The 26,682-nt window shown below is 43.2% G+C and overlaps 1 protein-coding gene across 1 annotated transcript in view; it reads left to right on the top strand.

Annotated features, from left to right (window-relative positions):
• The window catches only part of KCNH1 (potassium voltage-gated channel subfamily H member 1), a 353,446-nt gene that overhangs the window by 232,756 nt on the left and 94,008 nt on the right, over positions 1-26,682 (top strand). The window contains exons 8-9 of the mRNA XM_058539782.1: positions 6,752-6,951; positions 12,362-12,614. Coding sequence (XP_058395765.1) covers positions 6,752-6,951; positions 12,362-12,614 — 453 coding nt within the window. The remainder of the gene's footprint in view (positions 1-6,751; positions 6,952-12,361; positions 12,615-26,682) is intronic.

Below are 26,682 nucleotides of genomic sequence, written 5' to 3'. Positions count from 1 at the left end.
GATTTATATCTTTCATCCGTAGTTATTCCCTCTGTGTATTCATTAAGCCCATGCCTTTTTAGTCTTTTCTTTTTCTGCATTTGGCATGAAAGGGGGAAAAAAAAGATGTCAGAGTCAGTGTGGCTATACCTATATCAACCCATTTTCCATGACCAGATGTCCCTGTCATTGATTGCCAAATGGAGTTGCCAGATGATGAGAAGGGTTGACAAAGGCCTAATGACGTTTTGCTGGGAACTAAGAGTACAGAAACAAGCATGGGTGAGGGTAGAGTCTTCTTTAAATTCTGTTTTAACATATCATCAGGAATTCTGCATAGAAAAAAATCAGTTTGGATAAACCTATAAACTACCAACAGAGGACAATGATTTTTTAATTATGACAAAAAGGAAAAAGAGTCATATTAATTCTTTCTTTATCTCTAAGCTTTTATCCACCTGCAAAAGTGGCAACTTATTTTTTTTTCTTTTCCAGCCTTCTTAAGTTTAGGAGTAAATTATGCTCTGCAAGGTTGTTTATTAGAACTTGGGGTGCATTTTCCAATAGAAATAATTTTATGAGTAATGACCAACTTCCTAGAGAAGCCCACAAGTCTGTTTAACCCACTGATTATTAAAAGTATGCTGGTGAGGTTCTGACAGCTCTGCAGAAGGTGATTACCCAGAATGCCAGACATACCCTGCTAACCCAGGGACGGGCTCTTCTCCTTTTTATTTCCCTTTGGTAGCAGGCAGATTAGGTGGCCCCTCCAGCTTCTGGAAACTGGAGTAGATGTCCAAAAGAGACAGATATGAGAGAAAGGAGAGGAGTGTGGCTGATGACTCTGGAGACTGGGGTGCTAAGGAGAATGGGGAGCTAGAGAGCTGGTTAGACAATAGCCAGGGGCTTAGGACCTATGACCTGCTAAACAGGCTTCTTATTTCCAGACTCACTCCTTGAATATCTCTTTTCTGCCCCACCAAAGGTCCTAGGGGTTGAGCTACCTGCTTCCTTTTCCATTGCCCTTAATTTGTTGCTTCTGACTAAGGTTTACCTCCATCTTGGGTTCATAGAATAGAACAGTCTCTCAATTTCCCTTCCCCCTTGCCTTTTGAGAAAGTGTGAGGAATTTTTTGCAAAGTGAAAAAAGAAAGCTGATTAGACATGAAAAGTGTCCTTATTATGTTTATCCTTCCCTCACCCCATCCCATGACTGCTATCACCACCTTGCTCATCTGCTCTTTCTGTTGTCTCCTCTCCTCTTCTTTTCTTTTTACTTTGATCTGCTGGAGGTAAGTGAAAAAAAAAAAAGAAAGAAAAGAAAAAGAAATAACCCAAGAAAATTTCCTTGAAACGTAGGGCACAGATTTATGGATTGAAAGGGCTTATTGAAAGCCTGGCACAATGGATGAAAAATGAACTACAGCAAAAGCTACATCATTATGAATTTTCAGAGCATTGTGGAAAAAGAGTTTCTAGAGAGAAAAAGCAGGTTCAGTATGAAGGACGAGGGATCTGAATGCTTTTACTTCTCAACAGCAAGAGAAGACAATGGAGAAATGTTTCTAAAATTCTGAGAGAAATGATTTCTAATCTAAAAGTCCTACACCCAGCCAAGCTATTGAGTATAAAAGTGAACATATTAGGTCTCAAAACTTTTGCTCCCATGTACCCTTTCTCAGAAAGCTATTAGAGATGTCTTCTACCGACAAAAAGGAGTAAATCAAGAGCAGAAGACATGGAGTGCAGGAATCGGGGGATCTAACCCAAATAAGTGAAGCGACTTCCCAGGATGCTGGGGCGGACACATTCATACAGCTGGCAATGGAACAGTTCAGAAGCCTCCATGAGAGATTTCTTTATGAAAATGAATTGGATAGACTAATGTGTTTTAATATATTAAGAAGAGGCCCATTTATCTGTGGGAGAGTTTGGAGTCAAATTAGTGATAAGTAAACTAAACAAATGAAAAGATGAAGACTACTATTAGCTACAGGAAAAAGAAAACATTGCAGAAAAGGAAAAGTAACACAGTATACTACATGGCTTAGCTGTGGATAGCATTCATCTATTTATAGTACTATAAACGCAGATGATTATCTAACCAAAATAATGCTATAACTATATTAGGAGGATGGGGCAGTGGGAAAACAGTGAGAGGTGAGTGTGCGATTGGAGGTGAGGAGGGAAAAGAGCTAAATTCTCAGAGGTCAATGGATAATGCCTATAACTGAAATATCAGGGCATAATGATTTGAGCATGACATTCAAATATGAAGATCAATAATAAAAGAGTCAGCTAATACCCTTGAAAGTGGGTGCTTCTGCAGAACAGGAAATTGGGGGAAAAGAAATAAGGCCTATGGGACAAGGTTCTTTTTAAAAATGTCTTGGCCATTTAACTCTTTAAACTACGTGTGTGTATAATGTATATAAAAATAAACACTAAATTTTAAAAAGAGAAACAAACACTTTTGCCACCCTTCCCCACAAATTCCATATAGCAATTTCTAATCAAGGGCCAAAGTATACTATGCTGTTTTTCTTTGGGGGGGACCCAGAGCTCTTGCTATGATACAATATTAACTCTAAACCACTCAAAGAAAGAAAGAAACCTCCTCTTATCCAAATCAGCATTTTGCCTTCGGATTGGGGGAGGTCTCCTTACTTCTTTCCCAAAATGGAAGGACACAACTAATCCACATTTAGAGTCATCCAGAGCATCCTCTGCACTGTGAGGTCCAGTCGTGGCTGTGACATTACAATCTCCTTCTCTTCCTCCCCATATCACACTCAAATATCTATTCAAGTGATAGCTGGACTTACATGTCTTCTCTTCCAGTTAGGTTGTGAATTTTTTAAGGGCATAATGCTTTATATATAGGTATCAATAGAGAAAACGTGTACATAAAAAACATATACCTTGACTTCATGTAAAATTAGAGAAGGGGCATTGAGAGAAGAATTATTCATTTTTAATAATAATAATATTTCATAATTATAATAAAAATTGAATAAAGCCCCCCTGAGGACCCTTAACCTTCCAGAATGCCTCAGAAACAGGCTGGGATGAGAGCAGCCCTGGGCCATAAATGACAGATATGGCATTACTGCTTTAACTGTGTGACCAGCACACCAGTGTCTCAGACCTGCGCCTGGTTCTCAGATCATGGGCAGGAGGGCGAGTCTTACCGTATTGATTTGGTGTTACTATTTCTTTAAGATCAAGATTAAATTAGTTTTCCGACAGCCTTCTGAGAAAGGCACCTACCCTTCATGTGTGACCTCTGGTTCATTGTGGACCAGAAAACAGAGCTGAGGCAGGACTGCCATGCAGGCTTGTTGAGTTAGAGTGAGACTCACTGGGAACAAGGCAGCCAGCCCAGACCCTGGGAGGTTGGTTCTGAGCACACTCAGTGACATTGCTGGGATGGAAGAGGTAGGAGGTTTGACCCTGTCGTGTATGAGGTTATTTATGAGCTTAGAGGAATTGGTGTCTGCATTATCCAGGCTTTGACTACTACTTTTCATCTGGCTCCTCTGTTCAGACTGACACCACTCCCTGGTATATTTCTAGAGCTGGGAGCAAGCTTTCCCATCCTCGTTTACAACTCTCTTCAGGTGGATTCGCGTCCTCAGTTGTTCAGGCAGTTGTGTCCAGCACTGCTGGACAGATTCAACTGAAGATTTCCTTCCCTTACTTCTAGATCCATGCCTTTCTCTCTTATTTTTTCCCCTCCCCTAGTCTGTCACCTAAGCCTGAATAAGATTATTTGAAAGAAATTATTGTGGCATATCCATACAATGGGATAGTATTCATCAACAAAAAAGAATGAATTATTGATACATGCAACAATGCATCTCAAGGCATTTTGCTACGTGGAAAAAGCCAATCTCAAAAGGTCACATACTGTGTGATTCCATTTATGTAATATTCTTGAAAGGATGTAATTATAAAAAAGGAGAAGAGATTAGTAGCTGCAGGGGGAATGTGAGTATAAAGGGGTAGCGCAGGGAGATGTCTGTGGTGATGGAACAGTTCTGTATTTTGAATGTGGTGCTGGTTACATGAATCTACACATGTGACAAAATGACACAGAATTATATGCATACTTTATAGCAGTGTAAATCTTCTGGTTTTGATATTGTGCTCTAGTTATGTAAGATGTAACCAATGGGGAAGCTGGGTGAAAGATATATATATGGAATCTCTCTGTGCTATCTTTACAGCTTTCTGTGATTTTATAATTATTTCAAAATAAACTTTTTTTTCTTAAAAAGAACGAAATATTTTTATATTTAACAACATGGTTGAATCTCAAAATAATTATACCAGTCAAAAAAGAGTTCAAAAGAGAAATATAGATAAATTGGACTACATCAAATCTAAAAACTTTTATGTTGCAAATGATACCATCAAGAAAGTGAAAAGACAGCCCATACAATGTGAGGCAGTATTTGCAAATAATATATCTGCTGAAAGATTTGTATCCAGAATATATAAAGAACACTTGTAACTCAATAATAAAAAGACAAACAACCCAACTGCAAAATGGTCAAAAGATTTGAGTGGACATTTCTCCAAAGAAGATATGTGAATGGCCAATAAGCACATGAAAAGAGAAATTCTCTACGTCATTAGCCATCAGGGAAATGCAAATCAAAACTGCGATGAGATAGCAGGTCACACTCACTAGGATGGCAATAATCAAAAAGACAGATAGGGGCCGGCCCGGTGGCACAGCGGTTAAGTGCGCGCGCTCTGCTGCAGCAGCCTGGGGTTCGCAGGTTCGGATCCCGGGCGCGCACCGACGCACCGCTTGCTCAGCCATGCTGTGGCGGCGTCCCATATAAAGTAGAGGAGGATGGGCATGGATGTTAGCCCAGGGCCAATCTTCCTCAAGAAAAAAGGGGAGGATTGGCATCAGATGTTAGCTCAGGGCTAGTCCTCCTCACCAAAAAAAAAAAAAAAAAAGATAATAACGAGTATTGATAAGCATATGGAGACATTTGGAACACTCATACACCACTGGTGGGAAAGTAAAATGGTGCGGTTACCTTGGAAAACAGTTTGGCAGTTCCTCAAAATGTTAAACATAGTTATCATATGACTCAGCAATTCCACTCCTAGGTATATATCCAAGAGAATTGAAAACATGTTCCTACAAAAACTTGTTCATGAATGTTCATAATAGCCAAAAAGTGTAAATGACGCAAATGCCCATGAACTGATGAATGGATAAATGAAATGTGGCATATCCATACAATGGAATATTATTCAACAATAAAAGGGAATGAACTATCAATACATGCTACAATGTGGATGCACCTTGAAAACGTTGTGTTAAATGAAAGAAGTCCACATATTGTATGATTTTATTTATGTGAAATGTCCAGAATAGGCACATCTATAGAGACAGAAAGTATATTAGTGGTTGCCTAGGGCTAGGGGATGTGGTGGGTGGAGGGAAGGGGAATGATTGATAATGGGTACGGAGTTTCTTTTGAGGGGGATGAAAACATTCTAAACTTAGATTGTAGTGATGGTTGCACATCTCTGTAAATATGCTAAAAGCCATTGAATTGTATACTTTAAATAGATGTATTTTATGGTGTATGAATTATATCTTAATAAAGATGTTTAAAAAGAGTACATACGGTATGATTTCATTTATATAAAATTCTTGAAAAGGCAAGCTAACCTATGGTGACAGAAAACATCATTGATTGCTTGGGGATGGGAGGATAGAGAGTGGGGAGGGTGGTGGGGAGGGATTATAAAAGGACAGGTGTAAACTTTTGGGGGTGATGAGATGTACATTATTTTGATTGTGGTGATGGTTTTATGGGTGTTTACATGTGTCAAAACTTATGAAATTGTATACTTCAAACATATGCAGTTTATTATACATCAATAATAACTCAAACTTTTTAAAAAGCCAGAGCCAAAGCATATGAAATTTACTAATTTGACAAATATTTATGTAGTACTGGAATAGTGTTAGATACTGGGGATAAAACAGCAAGGAAAAGATGGGTCCAGCCTTCAAGCAACTCATACCCTGTGAGAGCACAGGCAAAGAAAGAAGCATATGATTGCAAGATGGTATATGTAACATGACCTCTATAGAAATATGCCTGGGGAGTCATGGTCACTCTCATGGGGACAAATGGAGGGGAGGGGTGCGGGGGAGGTTTCCTGGAAGTGGTGGCGCTTGAGCTCAGCATTCAAGGGCAAATGGGAATTGTGATTATGTATTCAAGGTCTGTCCTTCCACTACATTGTTTGCTGCGTGAGGGCCAGGACTGAGTGTTTCATTCACTGTCTTGTCCCCAGCAGGTAGTTTAGTGCTTGGCACATAGCAGGGCTTGATAAAGATCACCTGCTGACAGGTTTGGATTTGGGGTGGTACGGAACACGATTGACTGGTGGCCTCAGGCATGGCACAAACTTTTTGTGACAAGAAGTATAAAGTGAAGAAGTCCAACTGCCCCTACCCCTCACCCTCCACTGCTATCTGTCTGCTACTTCTGGCCCCAGTCCTGTCAGCTGCCATCTACCCCAGCCCTGTCCTACTGGCCTGGTGTTAGGAGACTCTTTCTTTGGGTCCTCTCCCAGAGGCTCTGGGGTAAGGTTCTCCTGAGGAGGGTCAGGACAGTCTACACTGGGGAGGGTAGCTCTGGCCATTGGCCTGCTCTGGGCAAGTTGGGCATTCTTGGGCCTGGCTCAGGCACCACTCATGTGTTGTTTCTTCTCCTCCTCCTGCCTCTAGCACTTCTCTATGCCACCATCTTTGGGAATGTGACGACCATTTTCCAACAGATGTACGCCAACACCAACAGGTACCATGAGATGCTCAACAGCGTTAGGGACTTCCTGAAGCTCTACCAGGTGCCGAAGGGATTGAGTGAGCGAGTCATGGATTATATCGTGTCCACCTGGTCCATGTCCAGAGGCATTGACACAGAGAAGGTAAGGAGGACCTTGAGCTCAGGTAAACCACTTGTCTCTTGGCTTTCCCGGCAAGACCTGAGTCTCTCGTAGGGCAGTGGTTCTCAATCCCAGCTGTCCATCAGAATTCACCTGGGTACTTTTGGGTTCCCAGGTCCTACCTCCAGAGGTTTTGATTGCTTCCAAATCAGGCTTGCTCAAGAACCAGCAATTAAGAGCCCTTATTTAAGAAATTGGAAAGACAGGTGTGTTTCCTGGAGAAGAGAGGAATTGGAAGTCTAACCGTCCAGGGCAGAATTTCCCAAAATTATATGACGATAAAAATCAGGGCCACCTAGGGTGAGGCGATCGGTATTACTGATTTACCTTTCGCCTCAGGCTCCAACATGGCACAGCACTGCTGCTGATCCTGTCTTTATTCAAACTTTGATATGTTGTTCATCATGGATTTTTTGCATGAATTTTGATTTTTTTTAATATTGTATTAAACTATGATTTATCTTGATTATTGAGTTTTTAGCATCCTCTTCAATTTTGTGGCCCAGGGCCCTAGTCTTGACCCTGATAAGAATCCCATGATGTGGTCATTAAAAGCAGATTCCCAGCCTCCATCCCAGATCTATAGATTCAGAATTTTGGGGGGATGTCATGGGGGGGCTGGAAATCTGCATCTTTAACAAGTGCTCAGGTGATCCTTTTCATCAGACAAGTCTGAGAAATACCCATCAAGGGCTTATGCCTTAATGGTGGGTTGACTTGAGCAGAGCATCTGTCAGGCTCCTCTCTAGGCATCAGTTTTCCCACCTGTAAAATGGAAATGGCAATAAATCCCTATTGCTCTCTAAGAGTTGCATTATTCTAGATGTATTTCGATAAACTGAAGAAAGTTTGGTGGTACTGGAAGGAATAGAGAAAAGTTACAGTGGACCTTCTATTATTCATTTGTGAAGTCTCTCCTTTGTATATTTTCTATAAGCAAAAATGTAAGGTCAGTTTTTAAGGTCCTAGGTCAGTTTTTCTCTGCTTCTCAGTCTTTTTGACTGTACTTTTATCTCTAATCTGTAAGTACTGATCCCTTTCATTGTTTGAATGAGGAAAACAGAAAGATAATGCTGTTGCAGAAATACCTTATGACACATTCGAAGCCAAATTCAACTGGCTTTGGACCAGCTCTCCATGTTCCTAGTCTCCCTCCATTACAAGAGTCAGTTGAGAGTTGACAGTTTAAAAGGAAAAATTGAACTAAATTTAACTGATCCCAACTTAGAAGGAACAATACTTGGGTTTTGTTGAATATTGGTTGGTTATTTGTTGAATAATAACTACAATAACATAAAACACCACGACCACAGCACCAGCTACCATTCCTTGCACGGGCATTAAGAACAAATATTGACCGCACTTCTCCAGGCGCCTGGCCCTGCATTCATGCTTCATTTAAGCTCACAACAACTCTGGGAGGGAGCTGCTGTTATTTCTATAGAAAGGATGAGGATACAGAGGCCCAATTCATTTATTAACTGCCCCTGGTCACAGAGTTAAGAATGGTAAAGTCAGAATTTGAATGCAGTTTTGTCTGACTTCAAAGCTTGTGCTTTTCCTACTATTACCTTTTTTTTTTTTAATTTAAAACATGTGCTGGAGGGAAGGACAAGTCCAGATGGAGTTGCCCTCATTTCTCAGATGGGCAGGGCATCGGTCGGGCGGGGACTTAGTCCCTGCTTTGCCAAGCACCTGCCCCAACCATGCCTGTTGTTTCTGCTCTGCTCTCTCAACAAGGCCCGTAGGTTCTGTGGGTGCCTGGCAGCTGATGAAGCAGAAGGACCTTTGATCTCTCAGCCCTGGGGCTCCTTTTCCCAGGGGCCTAGATGCCTTTGTAAATCGGGTTGTGGGAAAGAAGCAGTTCCCCACTCAGGCAGGGCTGGGCTGGGCGGCTGCCCTGGGAGACAGCATTGTCAGCATTTGCTCTCCCTTCCCCTCCCTGCTCTCTCACTTTCCTGGAGGGCTTTGGGATTAGCCCCAGGCCCTGATCCCGATGGAAAAGGGAATACTATGGTAACTCACTGCAGAGCCCAGCCTGGCCTGGGGTGGCCACTCCTTCTGGCAGGGGCTTTTGGCGGGCAACTGCTGGGGAGAGAACCAGTCCGTGATCCCATGCCTCTCCCTGGTTCCCATCCCCTCCATTCTGGATCGGAAGGTCAGTGATGACCAGAGGAGCCTAGGGTGTGTGTGTGAGGTGTGAAAGTGGTAGTGCTGGCAACTCTGGTTTTACTGGTTGTTGGCTGATGACCTTGAGCACATCACTTGCCCCTCTGAGCCTCAGTTTCCATGTCTGTAACACATGGAAACTAGATAACTTTTAAGACTATGGCCGATTTCTAAGGCTCTCTTGGCTATGACCTTCTGGACTTCAAAGCCTCCCTCTGACCTGCTGTGATAATAGCATTGGAAATGAGAGCTCACATGCATTGTGCAATGGCGTGTGCCGGGCGTTGTACCAGGGACTTTCCACACAGCAGCTCATGGAGTCCTCAGAAAAATTCTATACTCAAGTTCGAAAATGAAGACTTGGGGAAAGAAGCTAAGTATTGCTTCAAGTTCACACGACTAGTAAATGTTGAAGCCAGGAATTGAATCCAGATTTGCCTGATCCTAAAGCTTGTTCTCTCAACCACGCTTTTGTCCTGCCCAGCCTGGGGAGGCTCCATGAGCCTCCATGGTGACATCTCCTTGTGGCCTTCAAGGCCTCAAGGACCAGCAAGGATGCTCTCTTCTCATACCAAGCAGAAGGGAAGGCGGCCCAGGAAGGCTATGGGGTCTCAAGCTGACGCTCTCCCTCACAGAGAGGAGTTCAGGACCCCCCGACCCTGCCCAGCATGAAGCCAACAGAAGAATGATGATCTGAGATGCCTGATGGCCTTGAAAGTCCGTAATTTCTCCACTCCACGTTCCCTCTCCTCCTCACACGTGCTTTCCAGTGGCTCTGGGAACAGTGCCCATGAATAAAACATTGTCTCCATGCCAAGGCCTCGTTCACTAGCAGCCTCTCTGCCAGCAAAGCCTAGCCCAGCGGAAGCCAGATATTTAAAGGTGAACTCACCTGGAGAATAAATCTTGGTTTCAAACCGCTGGGCACAGTTTTGACATGACCTGTGAGTGTTCCCCACTCCTTGGTATTCTGCTTGGAGAGAAGAGGATGCAAATTAAATCTGCGTCTCTACAGGAGTCTTGTTTCTAATGAGCCTTAAGGAGGGAAGAACTTAGCAAGTACTCCGCCCAAGCATTGGTAGTCCGAACTCTCCTCTGCCTTGGCCAGTCCTCCATCCCCACTCTGGAGAACATGCTCACTTCCTTGGCATCCTGCAACCTCAGAGCGAGAATGCAGAGACACACAGAGGGAGGGGACCGGAGTTTATTGAGTCCCTTACTGGGGCCAGGCACTGTCCAGGGAAGTGTACTGGTAGATATAATTTCATTTAATCCTCACAAGCCAATGTTAGGGTGTGCATTTTACAGGAGAAACTGAAGTGTAGAGCAATTAAGTCGCACGGAGGGGTTGGAGTTGGAATTTCAACCGTCGACCTCCTCTTTACATGGCCACACCTCCATGCGGAGCACAGGGGGCACCTGAGAGGGTGGGAGAGGAGCAGAGTTGGCATGCGCAAGGTGAGATTTGAGCCAGGCTGAGGGACTTCCAAGTTCTGAGGTGAGCTCCAGACCCAGAAGCAAATGGTCTGTGCTAAGGCAGAGAAGCAGGAGTGGGGAAGTCACCTGCACCCCAAGGAAATGTCTTCAGTGACCCGTTTGATTTTATGCCCCCAGCTTTGTTCACAGGCTAGCATGGGAGAAAGGGTTATTTTAAGAACACTCCTGATTTCTCTGGAAAAGTCCACTTGAAGGTATCCTATTATGTTACTTAGTGCTTGCCACATACGGGATCATGCAATGGTTTCTTGCAAAAATTTAGTCCAGAGAAATATTTCTCCTCCTAGAAATGCTGAGAAATTTTCATTTCTTTGGAAGATGAGACCCACATGGCCTCTTACAGTTCCCATTTTGCCCTGAGTTGCTGGATGCTCAGAGTCAAATGACAAGCCCATTTGTTTTGGGTGCCGCATAATCTGGGAAGTGGTTAGTGTCTCAACTAGGCTCTGGAGTCACACTACCTAGTTTGAGATCCCAGCTCTGCCATTTCCTGGCTGTGCAACTTTGGGCAAGCTGTTTATCTTCCCTCTGCCTCAGTTTCCTCATCTGTAAAATGGTACAATAATAGCACTTACATTGTAGGGTTTATGTGAGGATTAAATGAGCTAATGTGCGTAATGTTAAAAATGTAAAATCACAATTCTCTGACTTTCCCTCTCCTTCTTTCCTTTTTCATTAGTCTCCTTAGCACTTGCTGCTAAATTTTACCTGTTTTGCTTATTATTTGCCTCCTTACACTAGATAGTAAGTTACACGAGGCAGAGATTGTTGTCCATTTTTTTCACTGCTGCATCCTCAGAGCCTAGAAGGATTCCTGGCATATAATAAGGTGCTTGAGAGATAAGTATGAAATGAATGAATGACCCTAAAGTGCTTAGCAGCCTGGTACATAGTAAGTGGTCAGTCAATATTACTTTATATCTCTCTTTAAATCACACCCATACTCAGTCCATCAGCAGATCATGGCAATTCTGTCTTCAAAATATATTCTAAACTTGGTCCCTTCTCACTGGCTCCACTGCCAGCGTCCCAGTCCAAGTCCCCTCCCCTCTCCCCATAACCTAACTCGGTTCCTTCGCTACGTTCTTGCATCCTACGGTAGGGTGCTTGAACCTCACTCTGTAGCTGTGATGATCCTCTTAAAATATAAGTCAGGTCATGTCTCTCCCCTGCTTGAAATCCTCCAACGTGTCCCCAACACACTCAGAATAAAATCAAAGTCTTCTCATAACCTGAAAGTCTCTGCCCGCTCTCATGCTTAGCGTTCTCCCAAAACCTCGTCTCTTATCCTTTTCCCCTCATTCACATTGGCTGTCGCTCAGGTCCTCTCACAGCCTTTGCTATTCTGCTGAAGTGTTCTTCTTTTACAGGGGTCACTCTGACACGTTATACAGGTGTCAGTTTAATTGTCACCTCCTGGGAGAGGCCTTCCCTGACCACCTGTCTAAAGAGTCCCACATACTCCCGGCCCCCTGACTCTTGGGCCCCTGTCCTGAGCATTTAGCATAGATTTTTGTGGTCACTGCCACAAAAATGGCACTTACTTTTGTCTCTCGCAAAAGAAAGTAAGCTCCGTGAGGACAGGGACTGTGACTGTCTTGTCTACCAGTGCCTTGAAGGGTGCAGTCTAGCCAGTAAGTGTTGCTTCTGCCCCCAGGGTGCTGAGGGGCCATGGGCTGGAGGCCACAGGGAGGGCCCTGACACTGTTCTTCCTGTGCCCTGCCAGGTCCTGCAGATCTGCCCCAAGGACATGAGAGCCGACATCTGTGTGCACCTGAACCGCAAGGTGTTCAAGGAGCACCCAGCTTTCCGACTGGCCAGTGATGGCTGCCTGCGGGCACTGGCCATGGAGTTCCAGACGGTGCACTGTGCCCCGGGGGACCTCATCTACCATGCAGGAGAGAGTGTGGACAGCCTCTGCTTTGTCGTCTCCGGCTCCCTAGAGGTGATCCAGGATGATGAGGTGGTGGCCATTCTAGGTAAGTGTTGCCTTTGCTGGACAGGACACCTTCTGGTACCCTGGAGCTGGCTTAGCTACTGGGCAGCTCGACACCAGAAATTGCTCCACAGAGCATGGCCAATTATTAGCATCCATCCGTCTATCCAACAAACAAATATTTGAATGCCTGTTTTGTGCCGGTCATTGTTTGAGGCACTTGGGATGTTTCAATGACAAAATTGGGCTTTGTCCTCAAAGGGCTCCCAATCTAGTTGGAGGGATAATCAAATAAGCAGATATTAGCATATAGTGGAAGAGGCATCTAACTCAGTATTCAAGTGTTGGGGAAGGCTTCCTGGAAGAAATAACATTTAAGCTGAAACCTAAAGATTGAGAATGAGTTAGCATGAGAAGAGAAGGGACTAAGCAAGTGTGAAATCCTTGCAGAGAGGGAGAGCATCATTAATTTGTAGAACTGCAAATACTTTGGTGTGGCCGGGGCACACAAAACAAGAAGAGACATGGTGAGAGATGAGGCTCGGGAGGGAGCTTAGCACTAGGCAGATCATGGCAGGCTCTGGAGTTCATGTGAAGGGACTTGGATTTTATTTTGGGAGCCAATGAAGGGTTTAAAGCAGGAGAAAGGCATGCTCAGATTTGTACTTTAGAAAGATGACTAGTTGCAGCTTGGAGAGTGAATTGCAGGAGGAAGGCTGGAGCAGGGAGATGAGGTTGGAGACATATTATCTGGTTAATGGTGCCCTGAAATAATATTTTTGGTGGGCAGATGGAGAGAAGCAAATGGAGTTGACATATTTAAGAGTAGAATTAACAGAACCCAATGACGGATTTGTTTAGGGGGAGAGGCAAGAGTTGATGAGGACTGCAGGGTTTCTGCTTCGGATGACAGAGAAGCTGGTGTGCCATACACTGTAATAGGGAACATGAGAGGAGGAGCAGGGACATTGGAGAATATGTTAGTATTTGGCATGTTGAGCATCAGTAACCTTTGAGAGATTCATCTGATTGCTTGAGGTAGCTGCGGATTTATTGGGGGCGTGTTTACCTCTCTGAGGGAGTAAGCCATCATAATAATATCCAACATTTATGGTCATCTATTCTGTGGTAGGCATTTTACATACAGATTCTCATTTAATACTTACAGTTGCCCTATAAACTGATTTCATTGTCTCCATTTTGTAGATAAGAAAATGAAAGCTCAGAGAGGTTAGAGAACTTTCCCAAGGTGTCACAGCTGATGAGATCCATGGAGCCAGCATCCTGGAGTCTCTCTGACTCCACAAACCTCTGCTCTGATCCGTTTTACAATACTGCAATCCTAATGATAATATGTGTTGTTTGCTGACCCATTAAGTTGCCGGGCACTGCTAGACATTGTAGACATGTGTTTTATCTTTTGCATATGATTTCTTAGGAAACTGAGACCAGGAGAGATTAAGTTACACTGAAGTTACAATTGAGATTCAAACTAAGTGTCTAGACATAGTATTAAAAAAAAAAAACCAGACTTTGTTCCTGCTTGACCTTGGAGTGCATGGTACCCATCCCTCCTCTTGCTCCCAAGCCAACCTGCCCTCTTGATTACGTTCTGCTCAGGTTAACCCAAGGAAGATGTATATTCCTTCAGCGTGTGCTGGCAGATGGTCGGATGGAGACTGGGATAGAGCTTCGGTGGGGGATGGAGGCTGAAGCTGTTTGCTAAATAAGTGTTCTGGATTCTTGGTGTCCACTGAACTCCACAGACAAGGTTATTCTATTCCTTGCCTTCCTCATGCACAGAGACAGGACATTTGACTGTATAAGGAACAGAACACATGAAGGGTAAAGCTGTTGCTTTAGTGTAGCTGTAGGGAAAGAACATTTATCTCTACCTTTGGTACTCATCAGTGTCCTTGATAAAGAGGACTTTTCATTGGTAACAGCAATCAGGGTGTTTGCCTGGCTAAGAAGAGTATCTAGTGACTAGTGGGCTCTCCTTTTAATTTGAATTTGAACTGATCCTTTGGTGTATGGCATCTGTCACCCATCCTGCCACTGATAACCCACCAAATGCCCTTCCAAAGAATCTAGCCTGGTGACCAGCACCATCGCCCTTACATACTCATGCTCAAGGCATCCTTATGGACCCGCCCTAACCAGCTGCACTATTAGGAATTGGGCTTGGACACCTAGGCATGGAGGTATGACAGAGCTGCAGAGGGGTGAGAAAGGCAAATGATCACTTCCCAGCAGGTCTCATTTCCCCTCAGCCTGGGCTTCTTGTAGACAAGCAACCAGGGCTTGATTCCTTGTTGATTCACTTGGTCAATTGACTACTTCTCTAAATCCAGCCCTCTGCTGCAGGACCTCATGAGTATACTGCCTGCTCCAGTTAGCAGTGTGGACAGGGACAGCCCAGCAGCTTCAGATTCAAAGTGGTTATTGCCCTCAAACCATCCAGACTAGAAAAAGCATCTTCTATATGTCCCCAGGAGCCAGACTGGGTCCAAAGGTAGGTCCAAGCTTGACGTCCTAAAGAGCTTGTGACCTTTCAAGAGGCTCTTATTCTATAAAAGGATCAGATAAGTCTTTTGAGCCAACCTGACCATTGGGGCAAGACACATAAGAGATTACAAGCTATTTGCCTCTTGGAAACTTAAGTTCAGAGTTTTGTTGTTGTTATTTTTCTCTAATTAAAATATCTTTTGCTCAGTTAACTGAAATCAGTTTGTTCTTGCCAAGAGAGTTCAAGCATTAAACGGTTATTAGAACTAGATCTTTATTGCCCTTTGATGCCTTTCAGTTCAATCCAACCAAAATTTATCGAACACCTACTGTCTGCCAGGCACTGTCATGGAGGTGAGGATACAGCAGTGGACCAAACTTTAGCCCAGCCTTCAAGGAGCTTCTACAAGTGGAGGAGACTGATATTATTTTCTTTTTATTTTATTTATTTATTTTTATTGAGGTAACATTGGTTTATAACAGTATATAAATGTCAGGTGTACATCATTATATTTTGATTTCTGTGTGCATTACATCATGTTCACCATCCAAAGACTAATTACCATCCATCACCGTACACATATACCCTATCACCCATTATGACCTCCTCCTTCCCCACCTCCCCTCTGGTAACCACCAATCTAATCTCTGTATCTATGTGGATGAGACTGACATTATTAAAAAGGCAACAATCACACTGCTTGATAAGTGTTACCATAGAGAGAATACGGGTCCTTCTGGAGGGTCATTGGACAAGTAATTTTTCAGCAGCTACTGTGTATCTAGTGCTCCAATGAGCAAGGAGAATAGTCAGGGAATCCTTAGTTATCATCAAGCAGGAGGCTTTAGAAAAAAGGTCAGAGCTCATCTCTCTCATTCGTTTGATCTCTAATCTCTTGTTATCAGTTCACTCATTTACATTCTGCTAATTTGTTTCCTCCTTCCAGTTCTAATATTCCACCCCCATTCTCTGTTTAATTTTAGCATAAACTCCAAGAATGAGGAAAAATGTCAGTTCTCATAACTGAGTGTGTTTAGTATGTGTTAAAAATAGAACCCTTTCTAATAAGTTTTCTAGAAGAGTGTTTTTCAAACTTTCTCAACTGCAACTTACCATATGAAATGTATATTATATCATGAACTAATAAACATGTGTGCACACACGGTTATACATAAAATTCAGTGCTTACTCTTGCTATATGAAATGCAACTTGATATTTTCTATTAGATTCTGTTCTCTTTCATTTAAAAAGAAATTGACTGTCATGACCCACTAAATTGCTTTCTTGACCTGCTCGCAGCCCACAGTTTAAAAACATTTGGTCCCACAAATGTAGACAATGTAAAAACGTGGTCCCACAAGTGTAGACAGTATCTCCCTTTGATTGAAAGCTATGCTATCTCCTGAGGACAGAGAATATACTAGATAATCTCTTACAATCTCCTTTTCCTCTGATGTTCTCTGCCTTCTTTTTGAGATGACACCCTCCCAATCTCCTATTGGAATTCTCTTAGAAATCACTTAACATCTTCTCAAATTTAGTTTCTTGGCTCTTTGAAATAAATTCAAGCCTTTAATATGTGCATTTAATTCATTATATATATATTTTTTTTTTTTTTTTTTTTTTTTTTTTTTTTTGTGAGGAGATCAGCCCTGAGCTAACATCCGCCAATCCTCCTCCTTTTTTGCTGAGGAAGACGGCCCTGGGCTAACATGGGTGCCCATCTTCCTCCACTTTATATGGGACGCCGCCACAGCATGGCTTACCAAGCAGTGCGTCGGTGCGCGCCCGGGATCCGAACCAGCGAACCCCGGGCCGCCGCAGCGGAGCGCGCGCACTTAACCGCTTGCGCCACCGGGCCGGCCCCTAATTCATTATATTTTTAAAAGTAATTTTCTTCTAATTTTTCATACATAGCAGAATAAAAAGGCACAGGTACCCATTTTGCCCCTGCCCAAGTGGTAATATTAGCATTTGCAAGTAAGTTGTTACCTCACTTCTGTGTTACTTGACAAAGTGGATGAGTCATGGACTTCCATCAGGGCTGTGCTTGAGTGTGATCCACCTCCCTGTGTTTCCATCTTATAAATGCAATATTTACATGATCTTGTTTCACTGTGATTTAGTGTCCCTGTAATAATGTTTATGGGTTTTACATTTTAATACTTAATATATATTTTAATCGTGGATCATCTTGTGTCTTTTCTTTTTGTTTTGTTTTCATTCTATTGGGGAAGACAGAGGTCTTTTTGGCCAGACTGCATCAAGTAGTAGAAAGAGCCCTGGACCTGGACCTGGAGATTTAACTGTAGTCCTGGGTCTGCACTAACTCCCTGCAGGAGTTACCACTGGTTAAGTCTCCAAGGCCTCCTGTGGTTCTGCTAGGCCCATCACACTGCCTCAATTGCATGTTTACTCATCTGTCTTTCCTGTGAGCTGAGACCCTTTGATTTCATATCTCTGGCGTGGCTCAGCACGTGGAAGGCACCAGGGTCTATTTGCCGAATTGAATTGAATTGAATTGAATTGAATTGAATTGAAAGACCGGCAGAGACTGGGCTATGAAGGGCCCCATGGTCCAGAATAAGGGTCTGGACTGTATCTTGTGGGGTTGAGGGGCCCAGAGAGAGTTTTAAACTTGAGAGTGACATAAAGATTTGTGTTCCACAAATATAGAGACATGGAGGCTAGCTAGGAGGTTCAGGTGAGAAATACCAAGGGCCTAAGTAAGGTGGTGGAAGGGAGATGGGGAAGAAGAGCCCAAGTCTGGAGATATCAGGGGAGGGAGAACCTCCAGAATGAGAAGAGTTGAAGAGAGGGAATCGTTTCCAGCAACAGCTGGATAGGCAATAGAGCCAGAGGTAGAGGAAGATAAGGAGGATGAAAGATGATGGGTTTATTCTGTTGAGTTTGCAGGCTTTTTGGAACAGTTCTAGGCATGGCTCTCAATTAGAGGAAACTTTTCTTTATTAGTGGACTGGCCAGATCCTGTTCAAGGAAGGTGAGCAGCGATGGGGAAAGTTGATGGGCAGGCTCTGGCTCTTCAGATAGTCTGAGTTAACCTTCTTTGTGCAGTCCTGTCACTATTGAACTAGGATTTACATGTACATTCTCCTTAAATGTACATGTAAAGTTGCAAATGCTTGTTCTGAGATGAAGTCTTTTTTTTTTTTTTTTTTTTTTTTTTTTAAATGAGCACCGCTTTCTCACAGTTCCTGATTTGGAAGACACTCTCATCTTTGCTGAGATAGTTTCTCTGGGTCCGTTGACCTTGTTTGGATATTAATGTAGCATCTATTTATTTAGTAACTATCATAGCATAACATAATGTTAATCTCTTTGAGGAGGGTGTAGAGAAAATCTTTGTCTTGGATGAATATTCTGTCCGCTTTGGGGAGACAAATGCATGATTAGAGACAATAAGTAACACAGGTATTTCTTTCTATAGACTGCCTGGAGTGAATAGAGAAGTGTTTGTGGAGGAGGTAGGAGTTGACTGGGCTCGGAAGGAACAGGAGGAGTATTTAATAGGCTGGATCTTGAAATGCGAAGAGCAGCGTGAGCCTCTGGAGTCTCTAGAGGTAAATATGTGTAGGCATATTCAGAGACCAGCGTGAGTAGAGTAGACTGAGAAGATTTTCCATGTGGGCCAGTGGTTCTCAACTTTATTGAGCATGAGGCTCAGCTGGAAAGCTTGTTCAAAATTCAGATTCCCAGGCCCCTCCACTGTAGATTCTGATTCTACTGCTCTAGGATGGAGTCTTGGAATCTGCATTGTTAACAAGCCCTCCCTACCCTCAAGTGATTCTGTTACATGTGGTTAAAGGACTATACCTTGAGAAACATTGCTTTAGGCAGTCACTACTTGATGTTTTTTGTGGAATGGGGTGAGATGATGACCTGTGGAAGGTAGGAAGGCAGGGAAGCACCAGGTAGGGGACCTTTTATTACATTAATCTAAACCATATGAAATGGCCTATTTTCAACTTTTTTTGACCTGCCAAAATGGTAGGATAAACATCTAGTGATCTATAAACAAGAGAAGGAAGGCCTAGTCTAGGGTGGTGGCTCTGTGAAGATGGCATCAGGATTTGGACATATGAGGTAGGGCATTCTGGGTGGAAAGAATGGTGTGAGCTGAGGCCTAAGGAAAGAATGTGTGGGGTATGTTTCGTAACCATAAGACCAGCACTTCATCCTGGAGCTGAGAGCCGTTAGGGGCAGCAGAGGGACATGGGGCTGATGAGGCAGGTCAGAGCTAGTCTGTAGATGTTTCTAAATGTCAGTATGAGGAACTAGGCAGGGGGGAACCACCGAAGGTGGTGAGTAAAGTATGACACCGTTAGAGCTGTGATTTGTAAAGATACATGAATTAGACATGGAGACAGGGAGGCCGTTAGATGACTATGGCTTATAGTAGAGATGAGAGGTATTAAGGTGTGGGCAGTAGAAACTGAGGCAGAAGTAGAGTTGCCAAATAAAATACAAGGCATCCAGTTAAATTTGAATTTCCTATAAACAATGAGTAATTTTTAGCTTAATTATTTCCTAAATATTTAATGGGACATACTTATACTAAAGAATTATCCATTTATCTGAAATTCAGATTTAACTGGGCGTCCTATATTTTTATTTGCTAAATCTGGCAACCTTAGATGAGAGGGACAGGCAGATGAGACATTCTGGAAGGAAAGTCTGAAAGGTTGTAAATAATAGGATGTGGGGAGCAGATAGAGGGAGGTGAGAGAGGTAATTCTGGGGTCCGGATGAGTGGGGAGATGGAGGCATTGGCAACAGAACAAGGCTAAGGCAGGAGGGACGGAGAGAAAGGCAGTGAACTTGGTTTTGACTTGTTGCATTTAAAGACTAGTGGAGTCACCAAGTAGCATGTTCAACAGTGACTCAGAGAAGTGGGTCTGGAATTGGGAAAAGAAGTGAGGGTTCAAGACAGAGATTTAGGATACATGAAGGAATAAGAAATAGGAAAAAAAATGACAGGCACAGAGAGAACATATGAATATTTTTCTAAATGACCAAGTATTTCAGAGCATTTTAAAAGAAATGGGAGCATAGCCATTCAAAATACTCAACAAGGAATTTTAAATGATATTAGAAACTTATGATAAGTAAAGTAAGTAAAATACAATTTTATTTTTTTTTAGTGAGAAAGACCAGCCCTGAGCTAACATCTGTTGCCAATCCTCCTCTTTTTGCTGAGGCAGATCGGCCCTGGGCTAACCTCCGTGCCCATCTTTCTCTATTTTGTATGTGGGACGCCGCCATAGCACGGCTTGATAAGTGGTATGTAGGTCCGCGCCTAGGATCCAAACCTGCGAACCCCAGGACGACAAAGTGGAGCACACAAACTTAACCACTACGCCATTGGGCCAGCCCCAAAATACAATTTTTCAGTACAGCCTGATCTCAGCCATGTGGGGAGAAACATTCGTAGATAAAGGCCCACAACATCTTACCCATCATGTCAGGGTGGATGACTTTGGTTTGTGAGGCTGCAGGAGATTTTCTTTTTCTTTTTTTTATATTTGTCTATCTTTCAAGTCTTTTTATAAAGAGCATACACTACTTTCTAAATCAGGAAAACTATTTTTTTTAAATTTTAAAGTTGATCTTGAGAAAGTCAGCATCATTCCAAGTTTCACATCTCCTTTTGGTTATTAGGGTACAATTTGAAAGAGTAACATTTTTTTTTCCCAAAAAGAAGTCTTGACAGTATTTCTTTTGTTATTTACTGATCCAATCAGAAAAAAATGACATTTGTTTTAGTAGGTACCACCCATCCTCTCCAAACAGTTCTTGGAAAGGAAGATGGCTACACAGTGAAGACCCAATGACTATCTAACAAGATTTAAAAAACAGCAACCACTTCATGTAAACCCTCATTATTTTAGAAATGGAGAAGCTAAATCCTTCACAGAGATGCTTCCCAAGATTCTTGTGACCTGGAGGGGATGAAGAGGATACTCCCCACTTCCTGTGTTGCCATCTTCTGCGGTGCATTGCTCCACTTTGCCCTGGGGACTTGGTGAAGCTGCCAGGTGAATATTACTGCTGTGCGTCATGTAATAATGTCACTTGCTCATGCTCAGCACAAGGGGAGGACGCTATATTTAAGTGTCTCTCTAAATACTCCAACCAAGCATTAATATGCGTATAGCTGTTCCATCAACCGAAGCAATTATATTAAATCCACACTCCTAGCAAGGAGCTGTAGTATGAATAATGTAGAACTTCAGAAATGCAAAAACATTAGTATCTGGTAATGCATGCATTACCTGATGGAGAGAAGGTGCGAGTCGGGACCAGGTCCTCTTTCCTAATTCAGTTTTTTTTTTTTTTTTTTTTTTGGTGAGGAAGATTCACCCTGAGCTAACATCTGTTGGCAATCTTCCTCTTTTTTTGCTTGAGGAAGATTAGCCCTGAGCTAACATCTGTACCAGTCTTCCTCTATTGTGTATATGGGATGGCTCCTCAGCATGGCTGACGAGTGGAGCAGGTCAACACCCAGGATCCAAACCTGTGAACCCGGGCCGCCGAAGCGGAGCTCGCGGAACTCTAACCACTTGCTCACGGGGCTGTCCCCCTAATTTGGTTTTTGCCTAAGCAATTGAAAAAATGGGCTTGCAGTCCCTGAAGACACTGATAGTTAGGAGAGTTAATAGATCTTTTTAAAGGAAATTCTCTTAACTGTAGTGCCCAGACAGAGGGGATAGGTTAAATAAAAAATTATGGTAAATCAAGGCAGTTGTTATGATGATGATATAAGAGGTTTTATTGGCATGTAAAATATTTCAAATGTAATGTTAAGTGGAGGAAAAAGCAGAATGTGTAACTACATATGCAGTACTCAACTAGATAAAAATTCATATACGAGTAGGAGAAAGATAGAAAGTGTACCAAAATGTTAACCACAGTTTTCTGGATGGTGGCCTTAAGAGCCAATATTTTCTATTTTTCAATATATTTCAATTATTTTCTACAGTGGACTTATATTCTTTTATAAACAAGAGGGGAAAAATCAAGTCAATTTTCAATTCTTTTCTGTAGTGATGTTGGAAAATGATCACCTGCTTTCAGCGGAAGATTTGTGATCTGTTTACTTAGTGGAGAAACATTTGGCTAATTTAATTTTATCTTTTGCACTTGTGAAGAACAGAAGGAGAATTGTGACGATGTTTCCAAGCCATTGCTCTAATTTAACCGTTTATGGGTGGGACCCCTTCAGAGAGACATGCCAGCATTGTTTGCTCCTGCTCAGTATAGTCTCCACAAGGAAGGCTGGTGACCCATATTGGGATGAAATTTTGATTCCTTTAAGGAGAGCATTTGTATCCTAGGGTAATTTCTAATGTTCATTATCTTTATTTCTTCTTTTTAAATTTGTCTATAACTTTTCAGCTTAGCATTAGGCTGGATCCAGTGAATTACAGGAATGTTTCTGAGAAGGTCAGCAAATTCCTTGAGTCAGGTTGACAGTGTAGCCACCTGAGGAAACCCAGGTTCTTGCATTAGGACTAGGGACCAGTTCTCTCCTTGAAGTCATCCATCCTGAGGCATTCTAAGTCTTTCATATCTTGGGCCACCTTACATTGTTCTACTCAGACCCATCTTTTCATTGATTTATTGATTTGTCCATTCCATAAACATGCCAGCTGTAGGGGTAGGGCTTAGAGATACAACAGGTACACCTGGCGTAGTGCTTACAGTCTCATCAGGGAGACAGACAAGTAAATAGGCAGCTTTATAATATAGTACCAGGAGTTGTAATAGGAGTAAGAATAGCATACTGTGGGAGGTTGTAAGACAGGCATCTAATCCAGCCCAGCCAGGAGAAATCAAGGAAGGAGGTGGTGTCTGAGCTGAGCCTTGAATGATGAACTAAATTCTACCAAGTGCAGCTGTGGTGGTGGGGGTTTGGATAGGGAATTAAAGAGAGAGTGTTCCAGGCAGAGGGGACGGTATCTGCAAAGACTTTAAAGCAGAAGAGTGACAGAATTACATTTGTGTTTAGAAAGATCACCTTGGCTGCTGTGAAGAGAATGGATAACAGGCAGGGAGACCAGCAAGAAGGATGCTGAGAAATGAGAGTGGCCTGGACTGACTTAATGGCAGTAGAAATGGAGAAAAGTAGACAGATCCAAGAGATATTTGGTAGACAAAATTATCAGAGCTTAGTCATTTACTGGATATGCAGACGAGCAAGAGAGAGGAGTCTAGAATGACTCACACAACTTTCACTGGCATGGGGAACACTGGAGGACGGGCAGGTTTACCCGGGAGGAGGACCGGTTCCATTTTTGGATCTGTGGGTTTGAGCTAAATGAAAGTGTCCAGGGGGAGATTTTGGACTCAGATGAGAGATCTAGGCTCAAGGTATAAACCTGAGGATAACCGTGATCCAGGTGGCAATTGAAGCCAGAGAAGAGGCTGAGAAAACCAGAGGAAAGAGAGGAGGATAAGAAGCAACACATTCTAGAGCAGAGCCCCGAGGAATACTAGTTTATATGGGACATGTATGAGAGCCTGAGATGGACTGCCAGAGGCGGGGGAGAGACCAGGAGAGTGGGATATCACAGAAGACAAGGAGGAGGGCGAATGGGCATTTTCAAATGTTACACAACCCTATTTCACTGAGTAGAAGATGCTGTGGATTGTAAGACATGCCAATATTTTACAGCCCACTAAGAAACAATGCTGCCAATTAAATGGTGACACAGCATTGATTGTAAGACACATTCTGATTTCAGAGGGAAAAAAATGCTAAACAACTTAAGTATATATCAGAATCAAAGGGCCATAATACATTAAGGACTAAAAAATAATCTTTTAGATTTATCAGGAAAAGAGTTATTATTGACTACAGTGAAAGTAGTGTTAGTGGAGAATGGGGGTCAGAGGCAAGATGAGAGTAGGTTGAGAAATGAGGAGAGGTCAATGTTGGGTGCAGGAGTGCTTATAAATTGCATAGATCTCCCCAGAGTTCCAAACCAAGAAAGATGGTAAGTAAGATAAGTACAAGTCAAAATATCACCTTTTATTTCTCTGAAAAGCTAATATTGGAGAATGTGCTTTATGTCTGCATCCAAGAAGGCTTCCCAGTATTGAGCCCCAGCATCACCCCTGGTGGTGCTGACCAGCACAAGCCTACCCCTGTGAGAGTCTACTCTGTAAATCTTATGGTGTGGAGGGACAGAGGGAACATGCTTCCTGTAGGCAGACAGGTCCTGAGGAGAGAGCAAGTGGCTGGCCTGCACACGTGGCAGTCTCCTTCCAAACTCATCAATCAGATGAAGGGAAGAGAGAGGCCAAGAGTGTGATGCAACTGGAGCTGCTTTCACATGGAAGGAAACATCAGGAACAGGAATAAATCTTTCCCCCTTAACAGTAAGAGCAAAGAGATGATGTCGGTAACACTACCTAGAAATTGAGCCATAAAAGAAAGGAGAACATAGCCCAAACCAGCTATCTTCATTCCCAACCACCCAACTTCTTTCCTCTGCTGTTTAGAAACTTATCCATCTCTTTCATTTATCTGAATTCTCTTGCCTCAATGGAATGCTAGCTGCATTCCCATTTTCTCTATGAAATCTCCATAGTCCTGCCTAGCCCAGCCTTCCACATATCTTGGTATTACATTTTTGTTTGCTTTATACTTCACTGTTACACACATGCAAGCTTTGTCTCCTTACATTGTAAGCCACTTGAATTTAGACACGATGTCATATCCTTCTGTTATATCTCCGTTAATCACTAGAACACTGCCTGATCCTTACTAGGTGAGGCCACATTGTTAAACTGGATTGAATTGTGTGTAAAGAAATGGTGAGACATAAATCCACCTTTGGGAACTCTCAATCTAATAGCTGCCTAGGAAAGAGAGTCAGATGCAGTTCACATTAGACCTGGCGTGTGACATTACAGGTTCCTGTGTGGGTTTCATTGACCAGATGAGTGGCTGACCCACACCAGTATCTCATCCCTGACATAGAGATGGTTTGCAGAAGAGCGTAACAATTGCTCTCCTTTGTACTGACCTCAAAAGAAAACAAATGTTTCTGGAACTTCTCTGAGCTCTCCTACAAAACCTAAAATGAGAGCAAACCTTTCTAGAAGGAGATACCCTCTGAAATGTGTGGTGAAATATACACCCGTCCCTGAAGCCAAGGCCTCCTCAGCATCTCCAGTCCCCGCTTTCTTTGTTGGTAAGAGAAATCCAATAAAACAGGTTGGCTCAGCACCCGACACCACAACACAATCAGATAAGACCTGGTACTTAAAGCCAAGGCTTTATTCCTATTAGTATATTTCCATGACATGGATGGGAAGGCAAATTGATGAGATTTCCACTAGGTCTGCCCGTCTTTGCTCTGCATTCTCACTTCTCTAAACTCTAGCAGATGAAGCAGAGGTCACAGATGCACAGCCAGCAGCATTTATTTTTTCAGTAAGAACAAGAAGAAGGGCTTTGTAGCTTCACTACAGAGAAGAGATGGCAAAACTTACTAGGTGTCGAAATGTTTCTCACCTACTCTCCTCCGTGATCTCAGACAATCCAAGGGAAGCAGCCATAAATGCATGTGGGAGAGTTATTAGATATTTCAAAATAAGCCTGAAGGCCTGGACTTCAGCACCTTTGGGGTGAAGCACATATGGGTGCCTAGAGCAAGGTCCCTGGCTAGTGCCTGTCCTGATGCACAGTGGGTCCTCAGCAGATCCTGGCTCCCTCATCTACAATCAGGGCTGGGTTGGGAAGTGAGTGGATATCACTAAGGTATTTAGCTCAAGTTCATGGAGCTTTTGCTCTGAATGTTCTGCCAGAGCCTCCATCATCATGTTACCGCTCAGTCCTTCAGATGCTTCGAAGCCCGTGCTTTTTCCTGGAGCAGGTGCGGAAAGCATGTGTGTATACACCTCCTGCATAGAGCTCAACACCTTGAACTACCCCCCATGGACTCCTGAATTGGCTAGGATGTGGGTTCAGCTGCTCCAACAAAAACCCAAAACAGTAGAAGCTTAGACAAGACAGGATCTTGTTTTTCTTTCACATTGCCGTCCAGGTATAAGGGAGCTGATGTGGCAACTTCATGGTCTCAGGCTTCCAGCCTCCTTCTTGCCTGTTGCTTCATCCTAAGTAGGTTGTCACCTTGGCCTCCTGGTTCAAGACAGCTCACATCCTTGTTGCAGCCAGGAGGAAGGGGGGAGAGGGGAAGGGGAGAGCATGACCCCAGAAGTTGCACACATCCCTTCCGCCCCCCTCCCCTTAACCAGCACTAGGACAAATGGCCACACCTCGCTGTGTTGCAGTCTCTATCCTGCTCATCTTTGTGCCCAGCTGAAAGTCATGAGTTCCATGACCATAAAAGGAGACAACTGGTTTTGGGGAACACCTGGACTCCTAGACCATAGCTCCTTAAGATCAAAGCTGTCTCTGATTTATCCTTTTTCCCATCACCTAGCATAGTGGCCGCCCAAGGTAGATCTCCCTAAATGTTGACTGAAGAGGAAAGTTGCCTGAGGGAGGGGATGCAGAGGACAGCCCACTGGGAGCACCGGTAGCCTCTCCCAGTATGGAGGCCACATGGC

Source organism: Diceros bicornis, chromosome 4 (genome assembly GCF_020826845.1).
Source record: "Diceros bicornis minor isolate mBicDic1 chromosome 4, mDicBic1.mat.cur, whole genome shotgun sequence".
Taxonomy (NCBI): domain Eukaryota; kingdom Metazoa; phylum Chordata; class Mammalia; order Perissodactyla; family Rhinocerotidae; genus Diceros; species Diceros bicornis.
Note: the sequence above shows the minus strand (reverse complement) of the source record. Positions and strands in the feature narration are given on the sequence as shown.